General features: G+C 48.0%; 1 protein-coding gene across 1 annotated transcript in view; it reads left to right on the forward strand.

Annotated features, from left to right (window-relative positions):
* Positions 1-14,235: 14,235 nt before the first annotated feature.
* LOC140404358 (tetraspanin-3-like) overlaps positions 14,236-26,980 on the forward strand; it is a 76,902-nt gene continuing 64,157 nt past the window's right edge. Inside the window, exon 1 of the mRNA XM_072492779.1 lies at positions 14,236-14,427. Within this exon, the coding sequence (XP_072348880.1) occupies positions 14,365-14,427 (63 nt within the window). The 5' untranslated portion in view covers positions 14,236-14,364. The remainder of the gene's footprint in view (positions 14,428-26,980) is intronic.

The raw sequence follows: 26,980 nt of genomic DNA on the forward strand, positions 1-26,980 counted from the left end.
TTCTTCACGGCCAGGCCAGGAGAGGTGTCCTGTTGCCCCGAGGGTCCCAGAGGGTCAGTCACAGGACAGCCAATGCTGCCTGAGACGAGGTGGCGGCGGCTGTGAGCTCCGGGATAGTGACCAGGAGGACTGGCCTTCCGTGCAGGAACAAGGTCAACGATCTACACCGGGCAGCACGAGTGCGTCAACACCAAGCACGCCTCCCCTCCCCCAGACTTTCCCGCCCCCACGCGAGCATCCACATCCCAATCCTCCATGCGACTCTCAACCCTCAATCCACCCTCCTTCTCCCTCCAACCCCCCCAACCATTCCTTCACACACACACACCCCACCCCAGAACTGGGAACCATGCGTGCGGCTAACAATGTCCTCTCTATGTCTCCTCAGGAAAAGCTCTCCCACAATTGCTGGGAGAGGGCCCAGACTGGCGGTGGGGTGCCGGACATAAGAATCCTCACCACGTTTGAGGAGCGGGCCCTGGAGGTGACTGGGATGGCCGAGGACAGAAAGGTCACCAACGCGGAGGTTGGCGGACGCCGCAGAGGTGAGGAACCACCGGGCTCCACCCGGAGAACCCATCTAACATGATTTGTTATTGCTTTACTGACTGACCCATCCCTCCCACTGACCACATGTCCATTTGCCTGCAGGTCCTCCAGCCGACGGCACCGGCCCATCCTGGCAGTCCCCTCTCCAGCCGCCCAGGAGCCCACGAAGGAGAGCTACGGGAATGACACGATCGAGGAGTCACAGCTGTCATCCCCACCCTCCACCAGCGCAGATACACACACCTCGGGGAATATGAGTGGACAGGCGCCTGGGGCGCAATCTGGTGAGCACCACACTATTGCTGATGCACATCAGGTGGAGGCAGGAACCCCCAGGCGAGACAGCAGTCGGAGGGCGGCTGGATCCCAGGACCCAGCTGAGTCCCAGCTTGATGCTGAGCCTCTGGGTCAGGGCTACCCGGAGCTGATGGAGGGAGCAGCCGTGACATTCAGAGGGAGATGTCAGCGTCACTCCAGTAGATCCATAGCGGATTAGAGGAGTCCCAAAGGCTACGGGCGCAGGAGATTTCATCAGCAATGATTGGCACTGAGGCCAACACTGCTAGGGTGTCGACCGCAGCGGAGAGCATGGTGCACAATGTCAGCACCATCAGTGAAGGTGTCCAGGGCGTCACGCAGTCGGTGACGGCCACGGCTGAGGGTCTTTACAGAATGTCCGCCTCGCTGGGGGATGTGAGTCAGTACCAGGCTGACCTTGATGAGGTTCTGCAGGGCCTGGGGGGGGGGGGGGGGGGGGGGGGGATATGTAAAGGATCTGTTCCAAAGATGAGCAGATGGGTTATCTTTGGTGTCCTGGCCAATATTTATCTTCAACAACCTGCTTCACTGAAAAAAACCGATGATCCCATTACCATTTGTGGGAGCTTGCTGTGCTTCCTGCATTGCAGCACTGACGGTATTCCATTGGCTGCGTTTAAGGACGTCCTTAAATTGTGAAAAGAACTATAAATCCTTCTTTTTGTTTTTTAAAACAAGGTCGTGGGAGTTTAAATGAATGTCCCAAGTTTATCTTTTATTTTGGCAGTGAATATTGACATCTTGCCTACTTTGCTTTTCATGGTTGTTCGTGACCTTTTTTTGTGTTGCGAGGCAACACATTCATGAAATTCAGGCAGCTTCTGCCAACGTACACCATTCCGTATCGTCGTATTGAGCAATCGATGAGGACCAGTTTCAACATCCACAGCCAAGGACATCTCAGGCGATGTGTTTGCTCCTTCCCTGACCCCCAAGATGATGCCACTTAACCCTGGGTATGTCAGAGGAGATTTGTCGTTATTGTCCGTACCCCCTGCTGAGGCAGGGTTCAAGCTGTGCCATCTGCTCTGGGCTGACTAACTAAAAGAGCTCTTGCTGTTCTTGTAATGTTCAGATCATCCAAAACCTTGCTGCGTTCACTGGTGTTCACTGGCCCACATCAAATCTGTGGTAGTGTGCCCAGGGGGCAGAGTGCAGGTTTGGAGTCTTGGAAGATGGTAGCTTTTATCTCACTCTCTGTATATAGATTCTTACTTTCATAAACTGTTCATTTGTTAATCTACCTGGTGGTCCCCCGTCCGTCAGAATACTACAGAATGGGCAGCACGGTAGCATCATGGTTAGCACTGTTGCTTCACAGCGCCAAGGTCCCTGGTTCGATTCCCATCTTGGGTCACTGTCTGTGTGGAGTCTGCACGTTCTCCCCGTGTCTGCGTGGGTTTCCTCCGGGTGCTCCGGTTTCCTCTCACAAGCCCCGAAAGACGTGCTTGTTAGGTGAATTGGACATTCTGAATTCTCCCTCCGTGTACCCGAACAGGCGCCGGAATGTGGCGACGAGGAGATTTTCACAGTAACTTCATTGCAGTGTTAATGTAAGCCTACTTGTGACAATAATAAAGCTGAATTAATTGATTAATCCCAGCCCGCGATACCTCAAGTTTTCAATTTGCACGCTTGTATTCAAATCGCCTGTCTTTCTCGCTCTGTAACTCCTCCCCCGCTACCGCCCGCACCCCCACCCCACCCACCAACCCTCTAACCCTTAGAGAATTCTACCAACTCCGGCCTCTTATGAATCTCTGGATTGCATCACGGACAACTGAGCCTCCAGCTGTCTAGGTGCCAACATCTGGATTTCCCTCCGTAAACCTCTATCTCGATTTCCTCCAGTAAGGAGCTCCCTGAAACCCAACAGTTTAAACAGATTACATTTTGGTTACCTCGTCTGAACCCGGATCTCAGGCGCTGTGAGGCAGCAGTGCTAACCACTGTGCCACCGTGCCGCCCTGTGTGTGGAGTTTGCACATTCTACCCATGTCTGTGCGGGTTTCAACCCCACAACCCAAAGATGTGTGGAACAGGTGGATTGACCGCACTAAATTGCCCCTTAATTGGAAAAAAAGAATTGGGTATTCAAAATTTATATTTAAAAGTATAGCCTTCAGGTCTTTCGTGGTAATAATCGTCTACAGCATTTGGCAGTGTGCTCAGTAATGACTATGGTTAAACAGAAGATCCAGCATTTGCCAATGATGCTCGGATATGAAGAGTACGAGTGTAAGTTGTTGATGTTGGCTGGCATTTTGCAGGCTGCAGAGAAAAAGCAAGCAGCGCCTGTTTTTCATTTAGAGTCGGAATCCCACACGCTCAAAACACTCGCAAGCTGGGGGGTTCAAAGATCGGCTGAAGTTCAGTGCTACATTCCTGGCCGTTTGGACGTTTCCCACGAGCTTTTTGTCCGCCGGACGCCCTCCTGGCCTTTTCCCCGGGCCATGCATTCTTGCCCGTGGCGTGCGGTGGGTGGGGCGGTGGGGGTTTGAGGGGGTGAGGGGGAGCCTCCTGCCCTCTGGTGGAATTCCATCAACCCCAGCGGAATTGTTCACTGAAAACCCCTTTGGGAATTTAGTGGGCTGGAAGTCTGCGACAGGGAAACCAAAGAGCTCATTTATTTAAATTGCCTGAGATTATTATGGGAAAAGGTCAACGGTCGGAGCCCGGAATGGGACTGTTGATTTCACTGGGGCATGCAGCGACAATTGAATTAACTCTTTAATTTTCTTACTTTCTTTCTAGGTAGGGGCCCCATTTCACAGGGTTATACAAATGAACTGGAGCACGGCTCAATAAATTATATCGCCGACCTTGCACGTTTCAGTCAGAATAGAAAAGGTCCCGCTGACAATTAGTTCAAAAAGAGACTTGATGATTTTTAAAAATCAATAAAAGTGCCAAAGTTCCCCGAAATGGGCTGACAATGAAAGTGCAGACATTTGAATCTCAATATAGTGTCAGTCAGCATTAGGCCCGGTTGCAAATGGCTTGAAAATGGAAATACGGCATTGGATGCAACATTGCGAAAGGCAGTCTCTGTCCATTTTAGTTAAATGCTGAGAGAATCAGCAACTCTGTCAGTAAGAACACAGCGATCTTTTAAAAAAAGCTATCGTGTGCCAGGGATGTACACAGTGGTTAGCACTGTGGCTTCACAGCGCCAGGGACCCAGGTTCGATTCCCGGCTTGGGTCACTGCCTGTGCGGAGTCTGCACGTTCTCCCCGCGTCTGCGTGGGTTTCCTCCAGGCGCTCCGGTTTCCTCCCACAAGTCCCAAAAGATGTGCTTGATGGGAGAATTGGACATTCTGAATTCTCGATCTGTGTACCCGAACAGGCGCCGGAATGTGGTGACGAGGGGATTTTCACAGTAACTTCAATGCAGTGTTAATGTAAGCCTACTTGTGACACTAATAAAGATTATTATTATTATTACCCCGAGATTGACATCAGCTGCTGGAGGACCATCAACTCGCTCTTTGGAACTTGCTGCTTCTCCGGTGCAAAGAGTTGTCTATGGCCGGGTGTTCTAGACTGGCACGTTCTGAGGTCCAGGACCACATGCAGAGGGGCGCACTGAAACCTGGGACAGCCCCCCAAAAAAGGGGAAAGGTCACTGTTAAAGGCCCTCCTGCCATAGAACACTGCAAAGTGCATAAAAGCTTGTACACTTAGATAAATGTATATTGTAATTAATGAGTGTAGTGAGGCACCTCAGAGTTCCACGTGCTGTGCGGGAAGCGGGTTTTGCACTTTGTGTGATGTTAAATTTGAACTGTTATGTAACGTACTTTTACAAATATTCCGATTAAAGTATATTTTTGGGGGAAAAAAGGTTTGGCAGACCACAGCCAGTGGGAACAAAAGGGGAAATGTTATCCCTGCCCAGTCAGTAAAACCAAAGGTGTGGATGGCGGCACAGTGGTGCAGTGGTTAGCACTGCTGCCTCAGGGCGCTGAGGACCCGGGTTCGACCCCGGGTCACTGTCCCAGTCCGTGTGGAGTTTGCACATTCTCCCCGTGTCTGCGTGGGTCTCACCCCCACAACCCAAGAGATGTGCAGGGTAGGTGAATTGGCCATGCTAAATTGCCCCTTCATTGGAAAAATTAATTGCGTACTCTAAAATTAAAACAAATAAAAAGAATGTAACCCACTGGACCACAGCTAACAAATGACTCAGATCAATTTTAATCTCAGCAGCGTCACGATTCTCTGGGCTAGTGAACGGTCATTTCCAGCCCCACTTGCCCCAGAGGCGCAACCCAGGGGAAATTAGGTTTTATTTAAACTACTCGAAGTCCTTGGTATTACAGTCACCAGGTTTGTAACTTTAACACAAGTAACCTTTTATTATGTACAGTATGATAATTAAACAGACAGAAAATGTAACTATCTAATACCCTTTTCCCAAACCCTCCCCTTTCTAAATTGCCCCATTCTCTACACACACACACACACACAGACAAACAACACAGAGGGGAAAGGATGGTGCAAAGGGAAAGAAAATATCAGTAAAAATAAAAAGATAAGGATCTTTGATGCACGGGGAAGATTTCCGGTCAATGGGCAGGATTCTCCATTTCAGAGGCTAAGGATGCGATTCTCCGAACTCGTTGTGCTCTCGTTGGAGCGTAACGTGGCGGGTAAATAGCCGGAGAGGCCGAAAACGTGAATCGCGCCAGGCGGCAAACAGTTTGTGGTGCAACCGGCGCACTCCCGTAGGCGGCATCGGGATCGCGCCGTAATACGGCGACAAACCAATTATCACCGCTTGAGCCCTATTTCCCTTCAATTAACGGAAACGACCCCATATCCAACGGCCTCCTGTGATTCAGCCGCCTCCCCAGCAAGTACAGCTCTGGCGCCGATTAGTACTCCTTTTGAAAAACGGGAACCTGGTGGAAGGGCTTCTGTGGGGAGCCGAGGAGGTGAGTAGCCATCTTTGCTCACAGGCAAAGAGCCCGGGGGTTTATTACCCGCTCGCTAACACATTTAGAATCACGCTCTCAGTGTTGACGCCGAGAATCAGTGGAAAACCAGGCTCCCGGATTCGATTCCCGGCTTGGGAATCGAATCCGGTTCGATTCACGTTCTCCCCGTGTCTACGTGGGTTTCCTCCGGGTGCTCCGGTTTCCTCCCACAAGTCCCGAAAGACAGGCTGTTAGGTAATTTGGACATTCTGAATTCTCCCTCTGTGTATCCGAACAGGCGCCGGAATGTGGCGACTAGAGACATTTCACAGTAACTTCATTGTAAGCCGACTAGTGACAATAATAAAGATTATTATTACAGTAGTTAAGTGGAGTATTTCGGAGGATAGTAACACAGTGGTAAAGTCATCGTACCAGTAATCCAGAGGTCCAGGCTGATGCTCTGGGGACAAGGGTTCAAATCCCATCACGGCAACTGGTGGAATTTAAGCAAATTACTGCGGATGCTGGAATCTGAAACGAAAGAGAAAATGCTGGAAAATCTCAGCAGGTCTGGCAGCATCTGTAGGGAGAGAAAGGAGCTAACGTTTCGAGTCCAGGTGACCCTTTGTCAAAGCTAACAAAGAGTAATTGGACTCGAAACGTTAGCTCCTTTCTCTCCCTGCAGATGCTGCCAGACCTGCTGAGATTTTCCAGCATTTTCTCTTTCATTCGTGTTGGAATTTAAATTCAATTAATAAATTTGGAATAGAAAGCTAGTCTCAGTAGTGATGACTCTTGTCGATTGCCATAAAAAACTCAACTGGTTCACTTTAAAAAAAATTTAGAGTACCAAATTATTTTTTTCCAATTAAGGAGCAATTAACGTGGCCAATCCACCTAACCTGCACATCTTTGGGTTGAGGGGGTGAGACCCACGCAGACACAGGGAGAATGTGCAAACTACACACGGACAGTGACCCGGGGCCGGGATCGAACTCGGGTCATTGGCGCCTTGAGGCAGCAGTGCTAACCACAGCACCAACCACCAGCACTCCTGATACAATGGGCGGCACGGTAGCACAGTGGTTAGCACTGTTGCTTCACAGCGCCAGGGACCCGGTTTGATTCCCGGCTTGGGTCCCTGTGTCTGCGTGGGTTTCCTCCGGGCGCTCCGGTTTCCTCCCACAAGTCCTGAAAGACTTGCTTGTCAGGTGAATTGGACATTCTGAATTCTTCCTCCGTGTACCCGAACAGGTGCCGGAATGTGGGGACTAGGGGATTTTCACAGTAACTTCATTGCAGTGTTAATGTAAGCCTACTTGTGACACTAACAAAGATTATTATTATTATTACATGTGAATATGGCTGAATGGAGCCGTTGCAGCAGGAGTTTGGCCTTCAAGGGAAATGTTAACAGAAAAATAAAGAGAAAGACTAGCTGTCAGTGATCCACTAATGCATTTTCATGGAAATGACACAATTCTCGTATATGCTCAGAATGTGCAGATTTACCAAATGCACGTAGGTGATGAAGGCAGCCTTTTAATATCGGACGAGCAGCGGTTTTCAGTGAAATTAGTATCTTTATTGAAAGATGCTTATTTAAATGCCCATCCCATACATGTCCATCCTTCCCCTTTCAAGCCATACCCATCCCATTCCTTTCATCCTGTCATATCATTCCCCATCCCAACCCTTCTTCTGACGCCATTCCCATCCACATTCCATACCTTCCATGCATCCTCCGCCCCATGCTGTCCTTCCTCTCCTCCCATGCCCCCAGCCCCCAGGCCACCCCGTGTCATTCCCCTTCCCCACTATAAGATATAGGAGCAGAATCAGGCCATTCAGCCCATCGAGGCTGCTCCACCATTCGATCATGGCTGATGTGTTTCCCATCCCCATTCTCCTGCCTTCTGATGCCATCAGATACCGCCCTGTTTGATCCTAAATTATTAAAATTGTTTTGGCAAATAAAGAATGAAACAAGACGGCATTTTTCAGGGCCATTTTTACTGTATTATTCTTTTCAGGTTTATCTTTGCTGTTCTCACTTATCTCTTCCAATATGGTCTAGTCTTCATTAGAATTGAGACACCTAAGGTCTTACGAGGGCCCCCTGTGGTGATTTATGGAACTGCCGCAGCAACTTGAGCTCATGGATTCTTTCAGAGCTCCACCCAATTAAAGATTAATCTCCAGAATAATAATAATAATCCTTATTAGTGTCACAAGTAGGCTTACATTAACACTGCAATGAAGTTACTGCGCTGAAATGGGACGATTTCAACTTTCTTGACCACAAAAGGAAATAAAAAGGCTTTTCTTGGAAGCAGTCACGGGGAGGAAGCCTCATTGTGACAGGCGGCCGGTGATCAAAGCCTTGGCTCCTCTTCCTGGTCCATTTCTCTTTCTTGTGTTAGTGGTAGCTGATTCACATGAGAATCCATAGAACCCCAACAGTGCAGAGGAAGGCCATTTGGCCCATCGAGTCTGCACTAACCCTCTGAAAGGATAACCGACGCAGCCTCCCCCCCCCACTCCCTCCTCCCATGAACTCCATAAACTAACCTGCACATCTTTTGGACACTGAGGGGCAATTTATCATGACCAATCCGCCTAACCTTCACATCTTTGGGCCTGGGGAGGAAACCGGAGCACCCAGAGGAAACCCACACAGACACGGGGAGAAACTCGACAGAGACAGTCACCCAAGGTCAGAATCGAACCCGGGTCCCTGGCGCTGTGAGGCGGCAGTGCTAACCACTGTGCCACCGCGCTGCTTTCTTGAAGGTATTTTTTTTCTTAAACTCATGCATTTTGCCTTTTTGTTATTTTGAGACTTTCCTTTTTGTGGTTTGAAGCAGCTGTAATTCTCTCCTGCTAGAATGAGGGAGGCGAACAATGGACAGGTTTGAAGTGCGCAGAAAAAAATAAAGAATGTTAAATTACACTACAACAAAATTGAAGAAAACGTGGTTTAATTTGTGGACGCACATGGTCTACCATATTTAAATGGATTAATAACCGCATTAAAAAAAGTTGCATGAAGTAACTTCACACTTCTGGGGTAATCTTTCAAGGCTTTTCATTCCCATTAACAAACTGCAGTTCACAAACATGGCCAGCAGAGTGCACTGACAATAAAGCAAAGCAAAAAGTACAAATCTAGCAGATGCCCTTTGAGATTGCTTACAGTAAATCAGATAGCATGCTACTGTCGAATGACAGAGGCGTCAGATCGTGCAACGTATAATGCCGCTGCCTTCTAGTAAACTGGAACTTACTCGGTCTGTCCCTATAAAGGGTCAAAGTTCAATTCATGTAAAGAAATACAACTTTGAGGACAGTTAAGGGAATTTTTCAGATTGCAACGCACTTGTCGGGCGGCACGGTAGCACAGTGGGTAGCACTGTTGCTTCACAGCGCCAGGGTCCCGGGTTCGATTCCCGTTTGGGTCACTGTCCGTGCGGAGTCTGCACGTTCTCCCCGTGTCTGCGTGGGTTTCCTCCGGGTGCTCCGGTTTCCTCCCACAAGTCCCGAAAGATGTGTTTGATGGGGGAATTGGACATTTTGAATTCTCCCTCTGTGTACCCGAACAGGCGCTGGAATGTGGCGACTAGGGGATTTTCACAGTAACTTCATTGCAGTGTTAATGTAAACCTACTTGTGACAACAAAGATTATTATTATTATTAATAAATATCAGGCTCCTAATCTGATTATTTTTAGTTCTTGTTCAGCAAGGCTGTTCTGCATCACAGTCCAATTGGTGAAGGATGATACAGGAACCAATGTTTACTCTTATATTTATTTACGGAGTGAAACATTACAAGCATATACCTCCTAACCCAACCACGCATTTTCAGTACGTGTCTCTTTTTAGACCTTGGCTATAATATATTTGCTCAAGTAAAAGCCAAGAGATGCCACCCACCCAAATGCAACTGATCAGAATTGATGTTGAATCATTAAGAAACCGGTACTGTTGGGTGTAGTATCTAGAGTGTAAAACAACAAAGATTCGGGGAAAGTTGAAGGATATGTCATAGAATCATACAGCACAAGAGTATATTTGACCCAATATGCCTGGACCAGTTGAAAAAGCAATGCAATTTGTTCCACTATATAACATGGCTTGGATATTGGAACACAGAGTAAAATTTCAAAAATGGCGATGATACCAAACTTTGGAGGTGTGAGAAACAGTGAGGGTGAAGCCCATCAACTGCAACAGGCCAGAGATAGACTAACAGAATAAGCAACCGAATGGCAGCTGGAATTTAACACAGAGAAGTGTGAAGTGATTGATGCATTTTGGCAGAAATGATTGGGAGAGGCAATAAATACTTAATGGCACAGTTGTAAAGAGTGTGCAGGAACAGAGGGACCTGGGGGTTCCCATGCAGTGACCGTTGAAGGCGGCAGAGTAGTTAGCAAGGCACATCGGATCTTGGGATTCATAAATAGAGGCATTGTATACACACGCTGAATCTTTATAACATTATAATTAGGCAGGAAGTGGAGCGTTGCGTCCAGTTTTGCTCCCACACTTTGGGAAAGATGTGAGGGTCCCTGAGGGCATGCAAATTTACCAGAAGGAAAATTTGATAGGGTGTACAAAATCTTGACAGGTTTTGATAGTCTAGATAGAGAAAATCTAATCCCATTAGCTGTTTTACAGGGACCAAGGATTGAAGGTTTTGGGCATCATATATAGGGGGATATGAGGTAGGATTTCTTTCACTGAGTGGTAATGATCTGGAACCTATGAAGGTGCTGGAAATGGATATGATCAAGGATTTCAAAAGAACTGGAGGGAAATAAGCTTTCTGGACTACAGGGATCGTGCAGGGGAGTGCCCTACAGACAGTTGGATGAGATTTGATGGGCTGAATGGCCTCCTTTTGTAGTGTAATGATTCTGTGACATGGCTCCTTCAAGTATTTATCCAATTTTCCTTAAAGTTACAATGGAATCTGCTTCCAACACTCTTTCAAGAAGTGCCTTCAGATCAAAACTCGCTGCAAAAAACAAAATCTTCTCTTTATGCTTCTTTTGCCAAATATCTTGAATCTGCAGAATGAGGTGCCATTGGCAGCAGTTTCCCCTTTATTTACTCTATCAAAAACATCTCCTAATTTTGAACGTCTTTGCTAACTTTCTCTGCTGGAGGGGTAACAATCCCAGCCTCTCTAGTCTCACCATATAGCTGAAGACCATTGACCTTGGTTTCATTCCAGTAAATCTGCTTTAACCCTCTCCGAGGCCTCGACACTTTCCCTTCGAGAGCGGTGGCCCAGAATTGGACACCATGGTTGGAATTCTCCAGCCATCGGGATTCTCTTTTCCTGCCGGCAGTGCACCCCCGCCTGCGGGTTTCCAATTGACGAGCAGTGGGAAGAGAGCACCCCGCCGCCAGGGAACAGCGCGCCTCCGAGAAACACGCACCCGGGGGACCGAAGAATCGAGCCCACAATAGGCATAATCAGAGATTTATAAAGGTTTGCCATAATGTTCTTACTTTTTAAACTCTATGCCGCTAATTATAAAGAGAATCATAGATTATTATAGAATTTACAGTGCAGAAGGAGGCCATTTGGCCCATCGAGCCAGCACCAGCTCTTGGAAAGAGCACCTTACCCAAGGTCAACACCTCCACCCTATCCCCATAACCCAGCAACCCCACCCAACACTAAGGGCAATTTTGGACACTAAGGGCAATTTATCATGGCCAATCCATCTAACCTGTACATCTTTGGACTGTGGGAGGATACCGGAGCACCCGGAGGAAACCCACGCACACACGGGGAGGATGTGCAGACTCCACACAGACAGTGACCCAAGCCGGAATCGAACCTGGGACCCTGGAGCTGTGAAGCAATTGTGCTATGCACAATGCTACCGTGCTGCCCAAAGGATCAGATGTACTTATTCAACAACTTGTTCTGCCACCTTCAATGATTTATTCACATGAATCCGCATGTGTCTTTGTTCCTGTAGCTCTTTAGAAACCCTGGGCGGGAATCTCCGTTGCCCAACGGCGATATCGTAATCAGTGATCAGGCGGAGAATCCCTTCTGGAGCCCAAATTGAGAGTGGCGGCGGTTTGACCACGGTTTTTGAGTCACCACAGCCTCTGAAATGGCGTCATTGCGTCGCGCACTACACGCCGTTGGCATGTTATTGGAAAGCTCTCCCCTGATGCTCCGCCCCGATGGGCCGAATTCCCGACCGTGCGGTTGACGTGTGGTCTGAGCAGTCGGGAACCAGGCGTGGCGGCTGCGGACTGTGTCCAGTGCCGCCACAGTCGGCCGGGAGCCGTGCTGCTGGCTGGGGGGGCCTCCGCGAGGGCTGGGAGGACTGGTGGGTGGTAGCCAGGGGTTGTCCTGTGGGGCCGTATTTGGCATGGGAGCCGGGAGTTTTACCTGGTACCGCTGCTAGCCCCTCATAGGTCCCCGAATCGGTGAAGGTTCAGCGCCAATTTTAGCGTTGTAAAACGCCACAATTCCCACGCTGGCCTCGGCACTTAGCCGCAGAAACGGAGATCCAGCCCCATGCCCTTACAAAATGCCATTGCTGGAAACATATTTGCTCCTCATGATCCAGCACCTTGGCTAAAAAATCTTTGAAAACCCAAGATGGGGCCACTACTTAACATTTCCTCCAAATGTAGCACTCCTTCAGCCTCGGTTATGTCTCAACCTGCTGACTCAGATGTGAGAGTGCCACTACCTAAGCCACAGCTGACGAGCACAGTTTACTAACTTCCTTGTAAATTTGCCATTTGTTTAATGTCCTCATTTTATTATTTACCTTGTCAGCCATATGTTTAGTCGGATGACAGCTGGAAGGTTCCTCAAAAAGCACTTGGGGAGGGCAGCACGGTGGCCTAGTGGTTAGCACAGCTGTCTCACAGCGCTGAGGTCCCAGGTTTGATCCCGGCTCTGGGTCACTGTCCGTGTGGAGTTTGCACATTCTCCCCGTGTCTGTGTGGGTCTCACCCCCACAACCCAAAAATGTGCAGAGTAGGTGGATTGGCCACGCTAAATTACCCCTTAATTGGAAAAAATAATTGGGTCATCTAAATTTTTTTTTAAAGCACTTGGGACGGCGCTCTCGTTTGTTGGCTTGGTCTTACAAATTCCCAATAGTTCCTCACTCGCAGTTTTTTTTTTACCTGTGTTCTACATTTTTGATTTTTACTTTCCCACACCTGCCAATTTCCAAATTGTTGCGATCAGGTAATTTGCAAAATATGCCGGTGCTCAAAGTACAATATGGGAAATGTAACCCGACAAACAAGAATTTATAGAGTTACTGACTGTTCCCTGGTGGCACCGCACACGGGATGGGTCAAGAGGATAGGCTGTCTTATAACGTCAGGGATATTATCAATAAAGTGCGATGGGTAAAGTTCAACAGGAGGGTTCATGCGACTCCTACAGGAAGTGTGTGGATTGGCTATGCTATGAAAGTGTCCAAAAGATTAGGTCGGGTTGCAGGGATACGGTGGATGAGTGGGCCTAGGTAAGGTGCTCTTTTAGAGGATCGGAGCAGACTTGATGGGCTGAATGCCCTCCTTCTGCACTGTAGGGATTCTATGATCACACTCTTCTATAAAATGGGGTGGATTAGATGGAGAAAAATAGGTCAGTGACAGGTGCGAGCTATTCATAGAATCCCTACAGTGCAGAAGGAGGCCATTCAGGCCATCGTGTGCACCTGGTTCAGCTCACTGGGCTAAATCGCTGGCTTTTAAAGCAGACCAAGGCAGGCCAGCAGTATGGTTCAATTCCCGTACCAGCCTCCCCGAACAGGCGCCGGAATGTGGCGACTAGGGGCTTTTCACAGTAACTTCACTGAAGCCTACTCGTGACAATAGGCGATTTTCATTTCATTAGCCCTTGCTCCGAAAGGGCACCTTAGAGACCCACTCCCCCACCCTATTCGTGCAACCCTGTAACCCCACCTAAACCTTGGGCACTAAGCTGCAATTTAGGGGCAGCACAGTGGGTTAGCGCTGAGGTCCCAGGTTTGATCCCGGCTCTGGGTCACTGTCTGTGTGGAGTTTGCACATTCTCTCTATATTTGTGTGGGTTTCACCCCCACAACCCAATGATGTGCAGGGTTAGGTGGATTGGCCACACTAAACTGTCCTTTAATTGAAAAAAATAAATAATTGGGTACTCCAAATTAAAAAATGTTTTTTTTAAATGGTCAGCTGGTAACTCTTAAGTGAACATCTCAGGAGAGGAAGGGAAACTGCGAAGAGAGCAAAAAGAAAGCAGCCAGAGAGGTTGCTGGGTAAATGGGTGGAAGTTGAGACCAACTTTTGACACTGAGAGGGGGTCACGTGCCGGGCAGCGGGAGGGCGCATGCGCGCGGCCGCTGACGTAATGCCCCGGTGACGTCGCCCGGGTCACGTGGGCCGCGCCAGCTGGCTCCCCGGGCTCCGGCTGCCGTCGTCCTGCACTCGTCCGCCGCACTCGCTCGGCTGAAGGCGTGTTTTAGGCCACGGGCTGCAGCAGCTGGGGAGGGAGGGGGGCGCGCGCGACCTACCGACCGACTCAAGATGGGGCAGTGCGGGATAACGTCGTCCAAGACCGTCCTTGTGTTTTTAAACCTGATATTCTGGGTAAGTAGGTCAGCAGAAAGGGGTTTAATCCACCCCGGCGGCGGCCGGCTCGCGCCGTCTCCATGGCTGCCCGCTCCCGCAACCCAGCATGATGACCGGAAGCGGGCGTTGATTGACGTGCCGTTGGGCGACCTGATTGGCAGGATCCGGCCAGTATAGGGTTAGGTTGCACCCAGCTGTTGTCTTGCAGCTGTGGTTGTCAGGGGCTGGAACAGGAATACAACCTGCAGGCAACCTTCCCACCCCCACAATCCTATCTCTAATGTCTTGCAAACGTTGCAGGATTTTGTTTGTCTCGGATTTAGATGTCATTTAAATGCTTTCACCTCCATTGGACTGGAAATTAACCCCCCCCCCCCCCCCCCAGTCATTAAAAAAAATTAAAGCCTAAATCATTCAATAATATATTGTCACAAGTAGGCTTGCATTAACACTGCAATGAAGTTACTGTGACAATCCTCTAGTCGCCACATTCTGGCGCCTCTTCGGGTACACAGAGGGAGGATTCAGAATGCCCAATTCACCTAACAGGGTTTCCTCTTGGTGCTCTGGTTTCCTACAAGTCCCGAAAGACATGCTATTAGGTGAATTGGACATTCTGAATTCTCCCTCTGTGAACCCGAATGTGGCGACTGGGGGCTTTTCACAGTAACTTCCTTGCAGTGTTAATGTAAGCCTACTTGTGACAATAAAGATTATTAAAAATTACCACGTCTTTTGAGACTTGTGGGAGGAAACCGGAGCAGAGATGGGGAGAATGTGCAGACTCTGCACAGACAGTGACCTGAGCCAGGAATTGAACCTGGCACCCTGGAGCTGTGAAGCAACAGTGCTACTGTGCTGCCCAATGTTTTCCACCATCTCTAATTCCACCTGTCGTCATTACCTGATTTTATTTGTCATTGAAAATGTGACCAGAGGGGAGGGGGAAATAGTTTGCATTAAGGGCAGATTCCTGCATGAGTGGATAACTTGCATTCTCCCCTCCAGATGCATTCCCGCAGCAGAGCTTTTTTTCTTGTGTTTGGGGGGGTGGGGGGGTGGAGAAGGGGAGGGAGTGTTTGAAAACAGGATGAAAATTATTCTGGCCAGCTCCCATTTATAAATGAATCGTGAGCCAAGTTGGATACAGTTACTGGGCGATGTGGCACAGTGTCCTACTGTATTCGGCGCCTCCGAGAAACGCTTCAATAATGCAGAGGCTCCTTTATTCAGACTTGAGCAAAGGTTGGAAAGTGTAATAAACCCTGAAGTGTTACCAACCTGAACATACAACTTAACGCTGTAACTGCTAACTTTAAATTCACAACTTCTCAGCAAAGTAGCATGCTACGGTACTATTGGGGAAAAATAGGTGAGGTGAGAACCCTTAAATGCATGCGCCATTTTCCTAGCTATGTCTTTTAGACAGAATTTCACAACCTCCAATGTTAATTTAATGTGTTTCAAATACAGCTTTTATTATTTTAAGCTGTCTAGTTACATATAGTGGACTATTCCAGCAGAAATTTAGGTTTTGTTTCCTGGAACTGTGAAGTTAAGGCTAGTTTTCAGGTTTTAAGGAAAACTGACCACTTTTCTGCCTGTCATGGTATCTAGCATGGGTAGGGCGACACGGTGCCACTGCTGCCTCACAACGCCAGGGACCCGGGTTCATTTCCGGCCTTGGGTAACTGTCTGTGTGAAGTTTGCACATTCTCCGCCCTGTCTCCCACAATCCAAAGCTGTGCAGGTTAGGTGGATTGGCCATGATAAATTGCCCCTTAAGTGCCCAAAAGGTTAGGTGTTTTTTTGGGGTCATGGGCCTAGGTAGGGTGTTATTTGGTGCAGACACGGTGGGCTGAATGGCCTCCTTCTGCACTGTAGTGATTCTATGATTCTAGCACTCCAGGGCATAGTCTTACAAATAAAAGTTGGAGCAGGCCTTTCAGGGATGAATTTGTGAAACACTGCCACATAGGGCGGTAGAAGGAATACATTTCTGTAAATGGCAGTTGTTGCTTGGTCAATTGTTCAGTTTTAAACCTGAGTTTGAATGAATTTGTTAATCAAAGGTATTGAGGGATATGGGGCAAAGGTGGGTATATGGAGTTGAGTCACATATCAACTATAATTTTGTTGCATGGTGTTACAGGCTTGAGGAACTAAATGCCTACTCCTGGTTTCAAATTCAAGTAATGTTGCTAAAACGTAATCACACTATTTCTCATTTACTTGAATCTCTGCTCTCGTACACTAATAATGATGTAGAGAGTAAATTGCTGACACTGTTTACTGAGATTGAACAAACTGGTTAAACAAAGACGTGAAACCCTTGAAGCCAGATTTATTTTAATACTCGCATTTGGTTTGCAATAGAAACCAAATGGGATATTTGTCAGTGTTTGATGTGGGCAGATTCCCCATCAGATTTAGTCTCGTTCGCTGAAGCATGTGGCAACCTTAAAGCATAGAATTTAAGGGTCAATGCTTGTTATTTGGAGTTTTCTTTGGTCCTGTGGTCTCCGGAAAGAAGGAAAATTCAAGTTTGTTTGTAGGTTAGACTGAGTTTTTGGTTTGTATAATCACTCTGCTTGCACTCTTGCATGTTCTTAGAATTCCAGCATTATACTGCAAAACTAGTAGTCAGCATACACGCTTACTAAGCAGTTTCCAAATGAGCTGGTGGGGATCAACTAATTTAGCAACTAGAAATTAAACAAACCTTCCTGCCTTAAAAGTCTTGAACATCACCAAACAGTGCGTTTGCCAACTGTGTCTTTTCTCCATGACTGAACTCATGAGCTTCAAACAGATAAGTTATCTTCAGGGCTTTTGATTGCTCATGCAGTCAAGATATGGATGGAACTGCCAACTAGCAAAAAAAAAATTCCATTAATTCAAATTCTGTAAGGTGTTTGCCATTGATTGCAGTAGTAAATGGAGCAATTGTCCAGGATTTAAAATTAGTAGTGCAATAGTTTGAGAATTGCTAAAAGCCAACAGTCATTCCTTATTTTTGACATGACTTTATATAGATTAAATAAAGATGAAGGGAGGTCTTTTGGTCCATTTCTTCGCTAGAAATCTACCTTTTTCCCCCATCCATGCATTGTGCCTATCACAACTTGTGTTTCCGTAGCACCTTTTTAATATAGTCAAATGTTTGACACCTGACTAGGAACATTATCAACAAAAAAAGACACCAGATCACATGAGGTACTAGGATATGTGACCAAAAACTTGCCATCTTAAAGGAGTGATGAGGTTTGGTGAGGAAATTCCAGAGCTTCTATGTCCAATAAACCATTTCAGATGCTGTTATGTGCTTGAAATTGTCTCAGCATTGAACTAATGGTAAGGAATATAGTTTCCTTGTGCCTCTGGAAACTGCCTTGTTATGTATCTATGGTAAAGATGGAAGCTGTTTTATATTTCATTTAACATTTTTACACTTGTGATTTCTCCTTTCTTGATATGACGCAGTAGCTGTTTTGACTTCTGTGTTGATCGATAGTTATACCATTTTGTCAGTTTCATTACTGAGGATGGGCATGAATTACGTTTAGCATAAATACCTAGTACAAGTGGTCATTATTCACTATGAATCTTGAACATGTTTCCACAGTATATTTGCCTAGGAATTTGTAACCTTGCCTGACAATTGTACCTGCACTTCTAACAGGGATGGTGAATGGTGATCAACATTAAAACTTGACTAATGTTTCCACTCTAACTAAGTTCCCCATCTTCCCTGCCTCTGCCTCAGCTGAGAAATAACTGAGCACAGACCAGCAGTCACACGAGGCATTTCTCCCTCTCTCTCTCGGCCTGAATTGCCCCATTATTCACCAGATCAACTGGTTGAGCTATTGAGGAGCTGAATTTAAACTTTCTCAGGGCATTTCCTTTTGTCACCGGCTCCAGCCACAGATTAACCGTAATGTTTAATTATGCAAAGTGACAGCATGTTTGGTCAAAGGTCTTTGTGCATTTGTGTTGCCCTGTGGTAAGTGACAGTGCAATATGAATAGCTTCTCAGAAGAAATTGAATTTTGGTGCCCATCAAGGTTCAAAGTTGGGCTTTCTTTCATGCTATATGTGTCCAGTAGTCAAAGTGTGACATCTGCCTGTTTAGTTCTTGTTGTTTTATTGCCAATGGTTAGTCCTAATTGTTGATCAAATGCAGTTTCACGAAAATACTGATCTATGCAAAGGCTGCAGTTTCTTGTTACTATATTTATGAATTAACCTACCATTAATAAATACTTTAAAAAAAATTTAGAGTACCCAATTTATTTTTACAATTAAGGGGCAATTGAGCGTGGCCAATTCACCTAGCCTGCACATCTTTGGGTTGTGGGGGCGAAACCCACGCAAACACGGGGAGAATGTGTAAACTCCACACGGACAGTGACCCAGAGCCGGGATCGAACCTGGGACCTCGGCACCATGAGGCAACAGGGCTAACCCACTGCGCCACCGTGCTGCCGCGCTAATAGACCTATTGACCAGTGGGCTGCACTGGCTAAAAATGCTGATGTTAGCAGTGGCTTGAGTGAGCCTGGTCCCATAAAACTTCAATCTTATTGAGAATATGTGTGAAATTCCTCGGCAAACCTCTGACTATGGGCCATTTTTGGATCTTGGAGGTCCTCGCAGAGTCTTACAAGCCCTGCACTTACTCAATGGATTTCAGATTCTGTGCGACTGAATATTTTGGCCTTGGTGTTGTTCCCTCATTTGTTCACCTCCTTATTTTCACCACCTTGGTGTGTTAGGAATGTATGAAAATTAATAGGACATTGTTTTTTTTAAATAAAATATTTTATTGAAAATTTTTGGTCAACCAACACAGTACATTGTGCATCCTTTACACAATATTATAACAACACAAATAACAATGACCTATTTTATAAACAGAAAATGAATAAATAATAAATAACAAAAATGAAAACTAACCCTAATTGGCAACTGCCTTATCACAAGTAACACTCTCCAAAAATATAATTTAACAGTCCAATATATAATTATCTGTAGCAACGACCTATACATATTATACAGTATATATTAACAACCCTGAGAGTCCTTCTGGTTCCCCCCCCGGATCCTGGGCTGCTGCTGCTGCCTTCTTTTTTCCATTCCATCTATCTTTCTGCGAGGTATTCGACGAACGGTTGCCACCGCCTGGTGAACCCTTGAGCCGACCCCCCTAGAACGAACTTAATCCGCTCTAGCTTTATAAACCCTGCCATGTCATTTATCCAGGTCTCCACCCCCGGGGGCTTGGCTTCTTTCCACATTAGCAATATCCTGCGCCGGGCTACTAGGGACGCAAAGGCCAAAACATCGGTCTCTCTCGCCTCCTGCACTCCCGGCTCTTGTGCAACCCCAAATATAGCCAACCCCCAGCTTGGTTCGACCCGGACCCCCACTACTTTTGAAAGCACCTTTGTCACCCCCATCCAAAACCCCTGTAGTGCTGGGCATGACCAAAACATATGGGTATGATTCGCTGGGCTTCTCGAGCACCTCGCACACCTATCCTCCACCCCAAAAAATTTGCAGAGCCGTGCTCCAGTCATATGCGCCCTGTGTAATACCTTAAACTGAATCAGGCTTAGCCTGGCACACGAGGACGACGAGTTTACCCTGCTTAGGGCATCTGCCCACAGCCCCTCCTCGATCTCCTCCTCTCTCCCCCCCCCCCCCCCCCCCCCCCCCCAGCTCTTCTTCCCATTTCCCTTTTAGTTCATCTACCATAGTCTCCCCTTCGTCCCTCATTTCCCTATATATATCTGACACCTTACCATCCCCCACCCATGTCTTTGAGATCACTCTGTCCTGCACCTCTTGTGTCGGGAGCTGCGGGAATTCCCTCACCTGTTGCCTCGCAAAAGCCCTCAGTTGCATATACCTGAATGCATTCCCTTGGGGCAACCCATATTTCTCGGTCAGCGCTCCCAGACTCGCGAACTTCCCATCCACAAACAGATCTTTCAGTTGCGTTATTCCTGCTCTTTGCCACATTCCATATCCCCCATCCATTCCCCCCCGGGGCAAACCTATGGTTGTTTCTTATCGGGGACCCCCCCAAGGCTCCAGTCTTTCCCCTATGCCGTCTCCACTGTCCCCAAATCTTCAGTGTAGCCACCACCACCGGGCTTGTGGTGTAGTTCCTCGGTGAGAACGGCAATGGGGCTGTCACCACAGCCTGTAGGCTAGTCCCCCTAAAGGACGCCCTCTCTAATCTCTTCCACGCCGCTCCCTCCTCCTCTCCCATCCACTTACTCACCATTGAAATATTAGCGGCCCAATAATACTCACTTAGGCTCGGTAGTGCCAGCCCCCCCCTATCCCTGCTACGCTGTAAGAATCCCTTCCTCACTCTCGGGGTCTTCCCGGCCCACACAAAACCCATGATGCTCTTTTCAATCCTTTTAAAAAAAGCCTTCGTGATCACCACCGGGAGGCACTGAAACACAAAGAGGAATCTCGGGAGGACCACCATCTTAACCGCCTGCACCCTCCCTGCCAGTGACAGGGATACCATATTCCATCTCTTGAAATCCTCCATTTGTTCCACCAACCGTGTTAAATTTAACCTATGCAATGTGCCCCAATTCTTGGCTATCTGGATCACCAGGTAACGAAAGTCCCTTGTTACCTTCCTCAACGGTAGGTCCTCTATTTCTCTACTCTGCTTCCCTGGATGCACCACAAACAACTCACTTTTCCCCATGTTCAATTTATACCCTGAAAAATCCCCAAACTCCCCAAGTATCCGTATTATTTCTGGCATCCCCTCCGCCGGGTCTGCCACATATATATAGTAACAAATCGTCCGCATACAAAGATACCCGGTGTTCTTCTCCTCCTCTAAGTACTCCCCTCCACGTCTTGGAACCCCTCAACGCTATCGCCAGGGGCTCAATCGCCAGTGCAAACAATAATGGGGACAGAGGGCATCCCTGCCTTGTCCCTCTATGGAGCCGAAAATATGCAGATCCCCGTCCATTCATGACCACGCTCGCCATCGGGGCCCTATACAACAGCTGCACCCATCTAACATACCCCTCTCCAAAACCAAATCTCCTCAACACCTCCCACAAATAATCCCACTCCACTCTAGCAAATGCTTTCTCGGCATCCATCGCCACTACTATCTCCATTTCCCCCTCTGGTGGGGGCATCATCATTACCCCTAACAGCCTCCGTACATTCGTGTTCAGCTGTCTCCCCTTCACAAACCCAGTTTGATCCTCGTGGACCACCCCCGGGACACATTCCTCTATTCTCATTGCCATTACCTTGGCCAGAATCTTGGCATCTACATTTAGGAGGGAAATAGGTCTATAGGACCCGCATTGTAGCGGGTCCTTTTCCTTCTTTAAGAGAAGCGATATCGTTGCTTCAGACATAGTCGGGGGCAGTTGTCCCCTTTCCTTTGCCTCATTAAAGGTCCTCGTTAATACCGGGGCGAGCAAGCCCACATATTTTCTATAGAATTCGACTGGGAATCCATCCGGTCCCGGGGCCTTTCCCGCCTGCATGCTCCTAATTCCTTTCACCACTTCTTCCACCTCGATCTGTGCTCCCAGTCCCACCCTTTCCTGCTCTTCCACCTTGGGAAATTCCAGCCGATCCAAAAAGCCCATCATTCTCTCCCTCCCATCCGGGGGTTGAGCTTCATATAATTTTTTATAAAATGTCTTGAACACTCCATTCACTCTCTCCGCTCCCCGCTCCATTCTCCTTCCTCATCCCTCACTCCCCCTTTTTCCCTCGCTGCACCCCTTTTCCTCAATTGGTGTGCCAGCAACCTGCTCGCCTTCTCCCCATATTCGTACTGTACACCCTGTGCCTTCCTCCATTGTGCCTCTGCAGTGCCCGTAGTTAGCAAGTCAAATTCTACATGTAGCCTTTGCCTTTCCCTGTACAGTCCCTCCTCCGGTGCTTCCGCATATTGTCTGTCCACCCTCAAAAGTTCTTGCAGCAACCGCTCCCGTTCCTTACTCTCCTGCTTCCCTTTATGTGCCCTTATTGATATCAGCTCCCCTCTAACCACTGCCTTCAGCTCCTCCCAGACCACTCCCACCTGGACCTCCCCATTATCATTGAGTTCCAAGTACTTCTCAATGCACCCCCTCACCCTTAGACACACCCCCTCATCTGCCATTAGTCCCATGTCCATTCTCCAGGGTGGGCGCCCTCCTGTTTCCTCCCCTATCTCCAAGTCTACCCAGTGTGGAGCGTGATCTGAAATGGCTATAGCCGTATACTCCGTTCCCCTAACCTTCGGGATCAACGCCCTTCCCACCACAAAAAAGTCTATTCGCGAGTAGACTTTATGGACATAGAAAAACGAGAACTCCTTACTCCTAGGTCTGCTAAATCTCCACGGGTCTACACCTCCCATCTGCTCCATAAAATCTTTAGGTACCTTGGCTGCTGCCGGCCTCCTTCCAGTCCTGGACTTCGACCTATCCAGCCCTGGTTCCAACACCGTATTAAAATCTCCCCCCATTATCAGCTTTCCCATCTCTAGATCCAGAATGCGTCCTAGCATCCGCCTCAAAAAATTGGCATCATCCCAGTTCGGGGCATATACGTTTACCAAAACCACCGTCTCCCCCTGTAGTTTGCCACTCACCATCACGTATCTGCCCCCGTTATCCGCCACTATAGTCTTTGCCTCGAACATTACCCGCTTCCCCACTAATATAGCCACCCCCCTGTTTTTCTAGCCCCGAATGGAACACCTGCCCCACCCATCCTTTGCGTAGCCTAACCTGGTCTATCAGTTTCAGGTGCGTTTCCTGTAACATAACCACATCCGCCTTAAGTTTCTTAAGGTGTGTGAGTACCCGTGCCCTCTTTATCAGCCCGTTCAGCCCTCTCACGTTCCACGTGATCAGCCGGGTTGGGGGGCTTCCCAACCCCCACCCCCCACCCCTTGTCGATTTAGCCATCCCCTTTTTCCAGCTCCACACCCGGTTCCCACGCAGCTGTATCTCCCCCAGGCGGTGCCCCCCTGCCCATCCCCTCCCATACCAGCTCCCCCCTCTCCCCAGCAGCAGCAACCCAGTAATTCCCCCCTCCCACCCCCCCCCCCCCCCCCCGCTAGATCCCCCGCTGGCGTAATTACTCCCCCCATGTTGCTCCCAGAAGTCATCAAACTCTGGCCGACCTCGGCTTCCCCCCCGTGACCTCGGCTCGCACCGTGCGACGCCCCCTCCTTCCTGCTTCTCTATTCCCGCCATGATTATCATAGCGCGGGAACCAAGCCCGCGCTTCTCCCTTGGCCCCGCCCCCAATGGCCAACGCCCCATCTCCTCCACCTCCCCCTCCTCCCCCATCACCACCTGTGGAAGAGAGAAAAGTTACCACATCGCAGGATTAGTACATAAAACTCCTCTTTCCCCCCTTTTTAACCCCCCTCTTCGCCCCCCACATTCGCCCCACCACTTTGTTCAAACGTTCTTTTTAATAACCCGCTCATTCCAGTTTTTCTTCCACAATAAAAGTCCACGCTTCATCCGCCGTCTCAAAGTAGTGGTGCCTCCCTCGATATGTGACCCACAGTCTTGCCGGTTGCAGCATTCCAAATTTTATCTTCTTTTTATGAAGCACCGCCTTGGCCCGATTAAAGCTCGTCCTCCTTCTCGCCACCTCCGCACTCCAGTCTTGATAAATGCGGATCACCGCGTTCTCCCATTTACTGCTCCGAGTTTTCTTTGCCCATCTAAGGACCATTTCTCTATCCTTAAAACGGAGGAATCTCACCACTATGGCTCTGGGAATTTCTCCTGCTCTAGGTCCTCGTGCCATCACTCGGTATGCTCCCTCCACCTCCAACGGACCCGCCGGGGCCTCCGCTCCCATTAATGAGTGCAGCATCGTGCTCACATATGCCCGACGTCCGCTCCCTCCGCACCTTCAGAAGACCAAGAATCCTCAAGTTGTTCCTCCTTGCGTTGTTCTCCAGTGCCTCCAACCTTTCCACACATCTTTTCTGATGTGCCTCATACGTCTCCGTCTTCACCACCAGGCCCTGTATGTCGTCCTCATTCTCGGCTGCCTTTGCCTTCACGACCCGAAGCTCCCGCTCCTGGGTCTTTTCTTCCTCCTTTAGCCCTTCGATCGCCTGTAGTATCGGGGCCAACAGCTCTTTCTTCATTTCCTTTTTGAGCTCTTCCACACAGCATTTCAAGAACTCTTGTTGTTCAGGGCCCCATGTTAAACTGCCACCTTCCGACGCCATCTTGGTTTTTGCTTGCCTTCCTTGCCGCTGTTCTGAAGGATCCACTGCAATCCGGCCACTTTCTCCTCCTTTTTTCATCCGTATCCAGGGGGGATTCCCTTCTGGTTTACCGCACAGTGTTTTTAGCTGTCAAAATTGCCGTTGGGGCTCCTATCAAGAGCCCAAAAGTCCGTTTCGCCGGGAGCTGCCGAAACGTGCGACTCAGCTGGTCATCGCCGCACCCGGAAGTTAATAGGACATTGTTGTGTCCCACAAGACTTTGTGTACTTGTGTAAATAAAATAAAGACAACAGCTTCCACAGCCTTTTTGTTTTGGAATGCAGGTTGCCAGTATAAAATCCACCCTGAATGAAAATCAATGTTTTACTGTGCATCTTCTGCAAATTCTGGAAAATGCCGAAGCGAGGGTGTGTGGAAAGCTCTTAAAAATCTTGGTTTACTCTTGTGTCAATACCAGCTGTCTTTGGTGTCATAAAACTGTACAATCGTTGTGTTGCAGTAAACTGGAAGGTGGGGCTTTTCTGTGTTCAAATGTGGAATTTTTCTCTATTCTATTCCTCAATTAGTTCTGATGTTTAATTAGAACCGGATTTTGTTGTTAATGTGAACGAAATCCGAGGCTGAGGTGTTATATGAATTGTCCACTTGCGCTCTGCAGTGTTAATCATGTAATATCATCCTCCATGAAATTCCTGTTGTGATCAGAGGATTGACGGTGGCATTTTGAGATAAGACTTCCAAGTTTGGTTGTGGGATTGCAGCGTCGTGTACAAACTGTGCTGCGATTGGCAGTGTAAATGCACACTGAAGAATGCATGGTGCAAGCGCAAAATAATTATTTTCCTCCCTCCGCCTGCTCAAGTCTCAGGCAAAGGCAAAAGTCTGACCTGCTCAGCCACGTGACTGACTAGCTCTAATCCCTCATCCCTGGATCCATTCTAATAAATCTCTTCTGTTCTTTCTCCTCGCTGGATAGTGAGCAGGAGACTTCATTTAATTTTTTCCCCCAATTAACGTGAAGTACTGAGGTTGACTGAAAATCGATTTGAGCATCAGGTAATAAAGACTTAGTTGAATGTGGTAAAATGCGATATTTTCTTGCGATGTTTAGAAAGTAATATATGTGGTAGTGAAGGGAAGACTGAAGTAAATTTTGCACTGTTCCTTATGCGCTACTAGTTTAGTGAGGAATATACCCATAAGAATCATACAGTCCATTCAGCCCAATGAATCTGCTGAAGTCTGCACCAACCCTCCGAAGAACACGCTACCTAGGCCCATCCCCCCCCCCCCCCCCCCCACCCTATCCACAACACCTAACCTGCACGTTTTTAGACTGGGAGGAAACCAGAGCACCCGGAAGAAACCCACACAGACACTGGGAGACTGTTGCCTTTTCTGTGGCTCTGCTGTAACTATGGCAATCAGTGAGGTTGCCCTCCTTTCTTTTGATATCTATATTCTAATGCTCAGAGTTGCCAGGTATCAAATGATACCACCACAAGGTTCAACCGGCTATCGATCAAAGAGCCAAACACCAGTTAGTTAGTTCAAGGTCAAGAGTACCTTATTTACACACACAATTAATCATGCAACATACACTACTAGTTAACTACACCTATCGACTACGACAACCTGTACTTAACTTCAGGCACCCGGCTTAGGTCAGAGGAACAGTGCCCGTTGTTCGATTCTGGATCTATCAAGTCTGGAGAATTAACAGCTGTTCAGCTGGGCTCATCCGTCTGGTAGCGGGCGTTGAACTTGGACTTGCTTCTGGTGGTGCTGCGATTGGCGATGGCCGGGGCGCCAGGTCCAAAAGATCACGAACACATGGTGGACTCTCTTCTTATGCTTGGGGGTTTTCGCGCTCTTTTGGGTGGTCCTTCAGTTTGGACCCCACTAATTGGGCGATTCCTGATCATTGCGTTCGATTCAAACCAATAAATGGGCGGGTGTCTGGATGGCTGGACGTGTCCCAAGCGGTCACTGACCCTGTTGTTTACGCTTCCCTAGTGCAGGGAGTGGCGGCAAAATGTCTGTGACTGTACCGGTCGCTCAAGTACCAGTCCTTTGTCTTGGGGGGGAATGGGCCATCAAATGCTAATCGGTCCATCAAAATGCTAATTGGTCGGAGCACAGAAGTTACTGATTAGACGGACTAGAGGCTCTGTGGATGGAAAAATATCAAATTAATACATGAAGTTTGTATGCTAATTTCCCACAGATTATTTCCTGATCAAAGCTCTGCTTTAGATTAATTTATTTTATGGATTTATCCATTTTTCCTTTCTCACTTGAATGTTGCAT

The sequence above is a fragment of the Scyliorhinus torazame genome, chromosome 30 (genome assembly GCF_047496885.1).
Source record: "Scyliorhinus torazame isolate Kashiwa2021f chromosome 30, sScyTor2.1, whole genome shotgun sequence".
Classification (NCBI taxonomy): domain Eukaryota; kingdom Metazoa; phylum Chordata; class Chondrichthyes; order Carcharhiniformes; family Scyliorhinidae; genus Scyliorhinus; species Scyliorhinus torazame.